General features: G+C 43.5%; 2 protein-coding genes across 3 annotated transcripts in view; both read left to right on the top strand.

Moving 5' to 3' along the window:
- Positions 1 to 265: 265 nt before the first annotated feature.
- On the top strand, positions 266 to 2,795 carry LOC128886775 (class E basic helix-loop-helix protein 23). Its single transcript, XM_054141939.1, has 4 exons — positions 266 to 403; positions 1,117 to 1,355; positions 2,231 to 2,454; positions 2,566 to 2,795. The coding sequence occupies exons 1-4, from the start codon at positions 266 to 268 to the stop codon at positions 2,793 to 2,795; spliced, it is 831 nt and encodes a 276-aa protein (XP_053997914.1).
- LOC128887377 (uncharacterized) overlaps positions 2,794 to 11,197 on the top strand; it is a 41,009-nt gene continuing 32,605 nt past the window's right edge. For both annotated transcript variants that reach the window (XM_054143204.1, XM_054143206.1), the window contains exon 1: positions 2,794 to 6,015. The gene's annotated coding sequence lies outside the window, so the exon portion shown is untranslated. The remainder of the gene's footprint in view (positions 6,016 to 11,197) is intronic.

The raw sequence follows: 11,197 nt of genomic DNA, 5'->3' as shown, positions 1-11,197 counted from the left end.
CGGGGGGGGGGATCCTGCGCCGTGCATGACCGGCGACGGAAAGAAATTTGTCGGTAAGTGTTGCGGTTACTATTGATTATATTATGGTCGTCGATGGTGCCATTCGCTCTTCCGCGGCGTTGGTCACGCGTGAACGATGACGAACCGGCCACGGGACGCTTCTATGCTCATACGGGGTCGCTTATGTCGAAAGGGGCCGATTCGCAGTGACTGCGGGAGCGCGGAGGAATATATTTGAAATCTACGCACGGGAATCCTCGAGGAAATGAGATCCTACGACGGCGAGAGCAGCTCGACGGAGGACGACGACAGAAGAGAGGGACTCCCCGAGGCGCATCTTCAGCAAGGATCCTGGCAGCGCTCGGCATCGCATCCCACATGGGCCTGGGAGCATCGCGCCACTGTGTGTATCTGTAATTAAAGATACTAACATGATTAAAGTTACATTTTTGTCGTTAACAGAGAATCCGATTGTTATTATCGGTATGTCGAGTAAACCGGTCGTTTCGGCCTCGAGAACTTTAGTTGCTCGAACTGAAATGTTTCGTGACGCACGCCACGTGATGACGGGACACGTAACGGCTTAGAGGGGATGAAGCGGGAGTATGAAGAATTTTCATAAGGGTACATGGTTGTTTTTTGTATGACGAGAAGTTGATACTTTGTTGACGAGATCAATGAAAAGACGCGAAGAAAAATTAATTTTTCCTCGTGGGATTAGGTCAAGCAGAATTAAATTACCAACCTTCCACGAGCTTAACCCGATCATAATGAATGTAGAAACCCAAGTCTTCGACCTGTTGGCCATTTCAATTTAGCTATATGCTCGAAGTTCAGTAGCCAACGAATGCTTATCGTTGTTCTTTTATCAGACTGCGAGTGTGTTCGATCACTGTCAGATGTAGAAATTAATTCTTTGCTTTCACATTCAATTAACTATGACACCAATTGCGTCGACATTTGGTTTTACAACTATACGCATTCTTAAAAAGGCACAGAATTGATTTCTACATCTACCGATAAAACACCGTACCAAAGAAATGAAACGACTCTACCTAATTGTTATAATTATTTTGCTCCGTTCATATACGCAACGAACGTAATTGTCGTCCACAGCATCCTCTGCCACCGCAATCTGCGGCGTCGTTGGAGTCCATGTACTCGGTGCCAGGAGCGTCTCACCCTAGCGTTTCCGCTCCTCCAGCTGGCTACTCATCGGAGCTCCCTCAGAGTGCACCTGGTAGGAGGACTCCTCTGGGTGCCGTCGGTCTCGGTGGATTCTATTTTCAGCAGCAACCGCAACCGCACGCCTCTTCGAGTGCTTTGTCCGATGAGAACAGACCGGGCCACGAAAGGTACCAGGAAGTCTCCCCAATGAGTCCGCTTTAATCCTCCTCCGGAACCTGATGCTCGATTAAATGAGAAAGGATACGCAGGAAACGAAAGTTGGTCGCGAATTCACCTCGGGAAGCGACGTTCCGCTCGGTCACCGAACTTCGAACCGGTGCAGCAAATGCATCGGCGTGGCAGATAGTAATGCTCGTTGCAAATTTCTATATTGTTTTTCCGGGAGGATATTTGCCAATGAATTGGGGAATTTTTCCAGGTAAAGATAAATTCAAGTAGATCAAGGTTGGTCTTGTCTTGAGAGGAAAAACCTCGCTTATCCGTTGGTATTAGTAGCTCGTTTGTAAAAATATATTTGATACTATAACCTTGACAGGCTTCGTACAATGTTTTTATATCATGTGCGTCTTCGTGTAATGTTCGAGGAAGCAATTTTCCAAACATTTTTTTCTACTCTTTGCCAGCAACATGTGTCCATTGTATAGAATTTTTCTTTGTTTTATGAGAAGTCGGACACAATTTTGTTCGCAAAAATTCAAAGAACTTGCCGATTGAAAGATTGTAAACATCAACAACACTGTTTAAAATTTCCACAATATTAGAACGTGTCTCTGGAGAAGCTGGTACTTCATCAGAGTTATCTTGAAAAGATCTGACAATTCAATCTAAAGCAATATATATGTATACCTTGTCAAGACTCGATCAATTCTTAGTTTGCATTACTGTCGCATAGACGAACGTGCTGCACCTGTTCGAAGTGCACCCAGCTACAGGGTTGAAATTTTCTCAATTAACCGAGCTCCCGGTGCGGATCATCCGGTTCTTCCATCGGATGTACACCTCGAAACCACGCGAAATCGCAATGAAATGTTTTAAATCGCAGACCTAGTGCGTCCAGACTGAACTGCCCGCCAAAGTCGAAGAGCACGCGCCAAGGTAAAAGCATGCGACTGAACATAAACGCGCGAGAGCGCAGAAGGATGCACGACCTGAACGATGCCCTCGACGAGCTTCGATCTGTCATTCCCTACGCCCACAGTCCGTCCGTGAGAAAGCTGTCCAAGATAGCCACTCTTCTGCTGGCGAAGAACTATATTCTCATGCAAGGTAACGCGCAAAACGTGCTGAAAAGCACGCTTCCCGTGAGACCTTTCGACCTTGCTAGATTTCACCCGTTCTTACCCAATTACACGTTGACAAATTATACGCCTCGCGCAGGAAACGCTCTGGAGGAACTGAGACGAGTGATAGCGGTGCTTCAGTCGCCCCACGCTCACACCACCGCTCTGCCACCCACGCCTGTTTCCTACGATCTCCTACACGGATTTCCAGGCAAGTTGTTCCAAGGCGTCCAGGACATGCCTGGGCTTCCTGCCACCGATCCTCAGGGTGTCACCGCTGGAGGACCCCCGACTGACGGCGCTGTGACAAGTGGGGAGTCGAATTAAAGATTTCGCTAAGATGTAGAATCGAAAGGAGCAATCAATTGAGAGGAATAGGGTTGGAATTTTAGTAGAACGAAAGTGTTCGATTCAGAGCCACTGCCTCTGTACGTTGAGTACGGTTTTTATCGAATTTTAGCCCTGTTGGCTTCTTCTTCTGTTTGAAATGTACGGAGAAGGGATGAAGTATGGAATAACTTGTATGACAGGGGTGGCGGCCTTGAGTGGAGTATAGTAGAGACATCGAGAGTATCAAAGGATTCTTTACTGATCAGGGTGTCTCATTAGGAACAGGCCAGCCTAGGATCGTCGCTATTTTAAGGAGTCAGAAGGATTGTTTGTGAAAGTAGACGATTTTTAAAATGGTCACGATGGAAATGGTTCTACTAGCTCTTTTTAACGAACTGTCCAGTTTCGAAGATATTCAGCTTTCAAAGTAGCGTTAACCGTTTGGATACGTTTTAGCATCCAATTGAGAGAATACCTACGATCGGATGAGCAAACTGATTAACTCTTTGCGATAGCATGGACAAGGTATTTTCCAGAAACTTTGCATTGTCTCGTATTTTATTTAATCGACGACCAAATCGGGGCAACCTGTCCCGAATGGAACATCCTGTACAGCGTGGTGAAGGGAGAACGATAGAAAATATTACTTCGAACATCGACGATTTCTTTTTCACAGAGAGTACTTGGCTATAATGTAACACGTTTAATCTTCCAAGATCTAACGATCGACTTAACGTAAATGGGCTAGACTAGTGCGACAATGTTTAGCTTGTAAGTTTCGAATGCTGCTCGTTGACGAACCACGAAAGTATTAGCGAAGTATTATTCCAATGGCGGGCGTCCTCTAACGAGTTCGATAAACATTAAGTCAATATTACGGTTGACGCTCCTAAGATGAAAGTTTTATGAAAGTATTAGAAATTAACGACGAAAGAAGTAATAAAAACTCAAGATCTACAATTACTAACGCAGCAATAAGCGACAGCATATTTCTGTCTCTGGTGGAAGGATGCCGAATGACGAGAGAAAGCAATCGCTGTGAAGAAATCTAAAATAATCTCTTTCTTTTTTTGTTTAAAGATGAAATAAGCACTAACTGCCAGAGAGAGAAATAATGTAAAAGGATGAGGAATACAATTTCCAAATCCCGTCCGGTAACGAGATAGTCAATATAGCATGTGATACATGTCGAGATATTATATATAATATATTCTAGTCATACAGATCTTAAATATTCATATACATAATATATATATAGATTATATATATATATATATATATATATTTAATAATTCGAATTGAGCCATCGATTGTATAACTTATTTATATACATAATACGTTTATTAAGAGTTTTACTACGATGTGCCGAGGATTTATCCGTCTTTTTCGTGAGAATAGGGCCTAAGGAAGGACGAGAGGTTTCATGTATTAATGATCGATTCAATTTATCGAACTTTGGTCTTGAAGTCATCGTCTTTCGCCAGGTATTGATATAACGTGGTAGGAATTATACAATGGCGCCGTTCAGTTGGCAAGCAATAACGACTATTAATATTTGTATGGAATTTCTAATTGCTGCGGTCGTTAAATAACAATAAAGCGTGCGGATAACTATTAACGACGAGAACAGACGAAAATGTTTGTTGTAGAGTGTAGATATCACTGTTTAGTGCTCGAATAAAATCTATTTAAGAAAGTTACGGATCGAACGGGTGCTCTGAGAGAAAATCTGAAACGAATGTATCGTACTTATTTGTAACTCGTGGAATCATCAGTTTTCCTTTGTACAACGATCGGTAGTCTTTCAGGGCAATCGTACTATACAATTTTAATTCGTGATGACACATTGAAACGCGTCGGCTGATCGAATTTTCTTTTTGAATAGAACGATTACTTGCATTTGGTATCGGAAGTAAACCTTGTAGGCTTGAAAACAGGTATACAATCCATAAACGTTTTCTCAGAATCTGCGAACAATGCAATTGGATTTGGAGAGTTCGAATAGTATTATTCCTCCGTAAATCCATAATAGAAAGAAATAATAATCTTTAGGAGTACAGTATTCAATTGTTAAATTAACTTGATCTGTTTCTCATCATGAATTTACTCAAGAATAATACCATTCATATGTGGTAAAAAAACTATTTGAAATTAAATGTAATTATCTTAACTTCTTGATGGCTTATTATTTAGTAATAAATAATAACTTTCCATCTAACAAGCTAATCTAATAAATTATATGCACGTTTTGAAGACTGCAAGCATCCGGCCTTTATCGATAGACGTATCACGCAAAAATTCCGATATCTACGCGATGAATTTGCTCGTCGTCCAGTTCGAAGAAAAGCACAAGCTCGATGTTCAACCAACGACTTTGGGTTTAATCTCAGCCGCGAAGATATCGGTAGCGCGTGACTCATTTGACGAGAATTCATCGACCAGCTTTGAAATGTCGAGCAAATTCGATTTCGTATTACCGCCATAATTGGCCGAACAGGCGAAAAGAAACGGTCGATCGGTATCGTCGCCGACATTAATACTTCGTGCAAAGGGAATGTATTATAATTCAATTCGTAAAACGACGGAACTGTTTGTCCCTGAGCTTTCAAGTGTAATTATATATTACATGAAAAAAAAAAAAAAAGATAATTGTTATCCGACTTATAGGCCACGCGACCGATTGGTGGCGCCATCTCGACGACCGCGCGACGCAGTACCGATTCGATTGTACTCGAAGACACCATTAGAAGACGCGTTACTTTAACGTCGTGAAATACGGAAGCATTTGCACAAATCTGCACAAATGTAAACGAAGAATGTGCGAGTTGTAGCTAGTCCGAGGTTCGTGTTAACTCGATCAGTCTCGAGTTTCAAGTAACGAATTTCGTTCGAGTAAGAACGGTTCGACCAGTGGCGCCATCATGGCCGCCGCTCGACGGAGCATTCACTCGCTCGTCTTCCGTCCTGCTGGGAGGACCTCAACGCCGTGTGTGCCTGCTTCGACGGGGTTTACTGTGTGCGTGCCTCGTCGGTGGCTTCAAGATGGCCTGCAGGCTGCTGCTGTTGCGCGCCATGGTGTGATCGTTTGATTCCTCGGTGCTTGTGTGCCTCTCGCTAAACGTTTCGTGAAAGAGTTCGTCAGTGCCAGGACGACGACGTGCCTTGACCGGCTGGTAACTGGGGGCAAGTTGGAGATGTGACGATCGACTGGAAACCGGTAAGTCCGCAAAGTTGCACGATTTTCTACTCTACTTTGCGACAACCGCCGGATCGTATTTTCGTTGCTGACGCGTTCGTTCGCGAAGGAAAGATCGGTTGCGGTTAGGTGAGAAAACGCGGAGTAAAGGAGTAGGCCGTGACAAACGAGTAGACCTCTGAACGTAACGAACTTTCTTTTTCCTCGGCTTGTAGGAATCCGTCGATCGGGACGATAAAACGACCGCTGCGAGCCACGGAATGTTTTAGGACGATTCTCGTTGATAGGTTATGATGTCATAGTCGTCAACAGCTCGCATAGTCTCTTTGTCTTCGTTGCACAGTCGCGACCATGTATCTTCGAATACGTTCATTGTTCAACCTTGTTTGTTCGTCCGCGAGGAAAGTAATACGAAACGGGACGGTTAACCTTACTGAGAAAGAAACAATTAAATCGGTTTGCAACAACGTCGAAATTAAGCACAGCTTCGATGGCTGGCGTTTCTTCGTTGCAGTTTGGAGTAGAAGTTGTACGTCCGTACGTATTGGAGTAATATTTTCCGTGTCGCGAGTGGGAGAACTAACCTTACCTCTCGATTGGCCGTAAGACACACGGACGGTTCGCTATTGGTAGTCCTTTCTACATACCTGGCACGCAAGATACCTGCACTCCCGGTTATATCGAGCTTTGTAACTTTTGCCGTTCCGTTCCTCTTGCTTTTTAATTTATCGATCAATGGATTCTACGGAAACGTGCGTTACCCGTTTAAGCTTTCCATCGTGAAGGACGCTCCGCTCTTGCTCACTGCCAAAAATATCGATGCGGAGAAATGCGTGTCGGAAGGACGATACGCGGTAGATTCGTTCGAATGAACGTAAACGTTATTCGGGATCATGGAAAGTTTTATTCGAACTAAAGCTAACGAATAAGACCTTCAGAAATTGACTTCGTTATATAGGAATATATTTACTTGGCCATTGTGAAATATTTCGTTGTATAATTCGAATCATAATTTTGATTTCAGGGATGCACGAGTTTATTTTCTAATCTTATATAAATTGAGAATTTATTCTCATCTCTGAGGTGTTACTATATCCCTCGATCACGAGAAAAGAATATACAAGACACTCTTTTCAACTTGACGACGTAGAATGACCAGAAGGGGGGATTGGGGATGTAATTTTACATAATATAATGTCGAATCACATTGTTGATACTTCTGCAATGTACATTCAGCTGAGAGCTATTTAATTAGAGTTCCAACATGTAATACAAACGCTAAACATAAAGTTATCGCGGTATCAGCTACATCGGATCGTGTAGTTGTTTATTTTGTTATTTTTAAAAAAAAAAAAAGCTACGACACTTCGACAAATGAAAATTGTATCATATCGAAATATGTACGGTTGGTAACCGTAGCAGTCGAGCGAAATCTCGCGATTCGAGCAAAACAGACAGATATCTGTTACGACGAGCGACCAGTACGAATATTGCAGTCGCTGGTTGCAGCAAACCGTTGACCAGCCTGTATTTGACGTCAATTTAGATCGAAATACTTAGAAACGTTTCATTTACTATCTCGTGATCTTCGCTGGTGAATCGACTGTGAACCGTACAACACTCGTTCTCGGTAGTAACTGCACAGGAAACGGTATACCGCTGTCTGGTAAGGTAAATAACAAACTTTTTAGGCGTTCGTTTCGTACCGTGAACAGAAGTGGACAGAACTTTATTGGATCGATAGATAACGAATGAAGCAATTTAGTTTCGATGTATCTTCTATTGTACAGTTATCGTAGCAACCTTCACTCGTTCAACTCGAAATAGAATTTTATTTTATCGTTAATTATTAATCGTTCGTCTTCCATTCGTCCTCTTTCGTCTATCGACAAGAGTATCGTGCTTCATAAGACCGTCATACGTCTCATACAAGAAAACAATTACAAACTTAGAGTTTCCATTTTACAAGACTTTGTAAAACAACGTGCCAAAGTCTTGAGAGAAATCGCTGATGACGCGTTTGTTGCGAGCTTATCTCGGGTATACGTGTACGTCGGACACTCGGTTATGAATCACGTGTAATTTACGATAAAAAAACACCTTAAGTGCAATTGGTTAGACGCACGTGTATATCGGAATAATTACAGCGTGCCTTAAGCGAACACGTGACGAGCATACTCGCGCATTAATTTTGACGAATGCGCAACGTCGAGCTTCGAGAAATTCCACAAGTATCGGTCGCAAGATTAATTTTAATTTCCGTCGCAGAACATGTGTGATATATCGCACGGACCAAAAAGTTGTTCTAAAATCGTGGCCAGGTCAAAGGTCAGCTTTCGATTCCCTTATCGAGCCTTTGTTCTCGCGCAAAGGGCGATTGTGCTGGCGCGAATCTGAATTTCGAAGACGGAATTTAAAAAAATATCGCGACTCGGCCTGGTCCGTTCTGGGTCGTAACATTGTTGTCTTATCAACCGCAGAAACCGGAATTAATGTCTCTCGAGCGACGAGACGCTTCGTTATCGATATCATGGCGCCGAAAAATATATACATTACAAAAGCGATAATTTTCTTCGAAAAAATTTGTTGCGTTTCTCCTTGGCGTGATTCGTCATTGGGTAAATCGCGTGCTTGAGTAACTTTAGTATTTGTCAATTAATAGTTGTAAGAATCTGATTTCGATTCGTTAGAAAGACTAATCGCGCTGTTGATAGTTTTTTTCAAAGCACATACAACAAGCGATGCAACGCTTTCGAGTGTTAATTTTACATTCATGCGTCGCTATGCCTAGTAGAAAATTTCAAGACGTCCTCATGGAAGAACTGTTTCTCAAGAGCTAGACAACAAACGAACTTCGTGTTTCGCACAACCTATCCTTTTTAATGTCGAAAAGATCAGCGCACACGTGCTGCTTGTTCCTCGTCAGGCACGTATCGGAATGCACGTTTCTCGCACGATTAGAGTGGGCACGGAATTCGCGTGAATCCCGTTACGAAATCGGATAAGAAACCAGAGGAGAGGCTAAAAGGAGGATACGCAGTAATGGCAGCCAGATGTGTCGTTATCATACAGAGATATCGTGTTCATTCTTTGGCGGGCGCACCTGCGAATACGGTTGCTCGCTGGAAAACTTTCTAATACCGTTTCCAATGTTTTTAATTAACGATCATCCCCCGAGAATTCGACCGGTGAACATCTAGTTACGATTATTTGTTTTTCCATCGAACATAGAGGGACTATATTCGATTCTATTTGAAATGATAGTACTCTTCATCGCAATTAAACCTGAAAGATGCGGTACAACTTCGCAGATTACTGTAAAATTGCAGTAAAAGTTACTAATTACGAAAGTTTAGAAAGAAGTTCGAAGCGGACGAGTAGAAAACAACGAAATCCCGGAGTTCCTTTCGAGAAGAGGAGCTCGTTGCTAGAAAATAAACAGGCTAAACCGGAGTTTGTCGATTTCGCGACGTCGTTCTGCCGTTTTCCCTCTCCCTCGGCACTTTTGAATTTATTATTTTTCATTAACGAACAGCCAGAGAACCGACGGACGGGCGAGAGCGTCGCGTGAAAAATGGTAAAACGAGAGAGCAGTCGAGAGAGGGAGGAAATAGGCTGCCGTTGGGGGGATAGAGGCGAGGGAGAGAGACGAAAACAAAGCGAACGCAGCCGCCGGGGCAACAATGGCGCATCGACCCGCCAAAACGCGCGCCGATGCGCAGAAACGCGCGCGCGTCGTGTCTCGTCTCGGTCGCGGAGCGTTTTAACCAATCTCCTGAAACCCTCGTCCGACGTTTATTATGCCAGACCGATCGATTTCTCGACGAAGGATGTAGATCGCGGTGGATCCGTTGCGTTGCTCTCCGCGGAAGCGACTGGAAAACAGAAAACAGTCTACCAGAAAATCAATTTCTGACGTCGGGATATCGATAGTATCTCTAAACATCTCCGAGTGCCATCCTGTGGTTACCTTCACCAATATTTATATTTACGAAGATCCTCCTCCTCTTGCCATTTCTGAATCCGTGTACGTGTTTGTAGCTGTGTGACGAGAGCTCAATCTACTTGCTTGATGCGCAAAAGCATGCGCTCGTGGGCTCGTGGGGAGAAACGGCTTTGTATCGAGGTGGTAGCCTGTTCTTCGTCGGAGGTTAGGAACTGTTCAGCTGTTAACAGAGCAAGAAAATAATTAACTGTATCAAATCCATGAAATTGAGATACATTACGTACGTTACAGAGATACATTCACTCATTATTAAGAAATGATAAGCCAAACTATTCAATGACCATCGTCCAATGATGTTTTTCTACGGAGATGGTAGCTGCCCCTGCATTGAATGTTGGTGGTTAAGAACTGTTTGCTGTTAATAGAGTAAACCAATAATTGCTTGTACGAAGTAAATAAAACAATCGATACAGAAATACATTCGCACATTAACAAGTACTGATAAATCAAACTATTCGATTACCATCGTGCAACGAAGCCTGATCAGTTCAGAAGAAACATGTTCTGGGCAGCGTGGGACCAGCCACCTATAACGTGTTATTTGATACTTCGGCATACCAAACGTACGGATTCGGACCGCGTCCTCGCGGCCCAACAAATTTTTCCCAGCGTCCAAACGCTTATCATGACGAATATCAACTCGAGTCAGAAAATACCAGTGCAGAGAAGTCGAAGAGTGGAAGACTCCGTTGTGGGTTGACTACGTCCTGCGGTGGTTAATTTCAATCCGATACGCGGCCTCTTTCAGAAATTGCTGCGGGTATCCTGGAGGACCCTTCGTCCCAGTTCGTTCCAGTGCACGAGGCAGGACTGAGAAGTATGGTCCAGGATGGATGAAGATCAGGTGCCCGTGGTTGCCAGGGCAACCAGCATTGATCCCTCCCCTCTTGTTCTACCGTCCTTTTCGCCTCTCCTCCTCCACACATTATTGGTCTCTCCTCTCCTCCTTCTCCACCCCCCCCCCTCCTCTCTCTCTCTCTCTCTCTCGTCACACAGCTACAAACACGTACACGGATTCAGAAATGGCAAGAGGAGGAGGATCTTCGTAAATATAAATATTGGTGAAGGTAACCACAGGATGGCACTCGGAGGTGTTTAGAGATACTATCGATATCCCGACGTCAGAAATTGATTTTCTGGTAACTATGGAACGGCGATCGGTTTGGGACTTCTTGACAAACTGGTCGCGTCGATACG

The sequence above is a fragment of the Hylaeus anthracinus genome, unplaced genomic scaffold (genome assembly GCF_026225885.1).
Source record: "Hylaeus anthracinus isolate JK02 unplaced genomic scaffold, UHH_iyHylAnth1.0_haploid 11985, whole genome shotgun sequence".
Lineage (NCBI taxonomy): Eukaryota > Metazoa > Arthropoda > Insecta > Hymenoptera > Colletidae > Hylaeus > Hylaeus anthracinus.
This window is presented reverse-complemented; position numbering and strand designations above follow the sequence as displayed.

What these genes read in the sequence shown, in the direction of transcription:
- LOC128886775 (XM_054141939.1), top strand. Translation starts at nt 266, where the DNA reads ATGAGATCCTACGACGGCGAGAGCAGCTCGACGGAGGACGACGACAGA. An exon ending in CCTGGGAGCATCGCGCCACT is followed by an intron (nt 404 to 1,116) that starts GTGTGTATCTGT and finishes TGTCGTCCACAG; the next exon opens with CATCCTCTGCCACCGCAATC. An exon ending in GAACTATATTCTCATGCAAG is followed by an intron (nt 2,455 to 2,565) that starts GTAACGCGCAAA and finishes CGCCTCGCGCAG; the next exon opens with GAAACGCTCTGGAGGAACTG.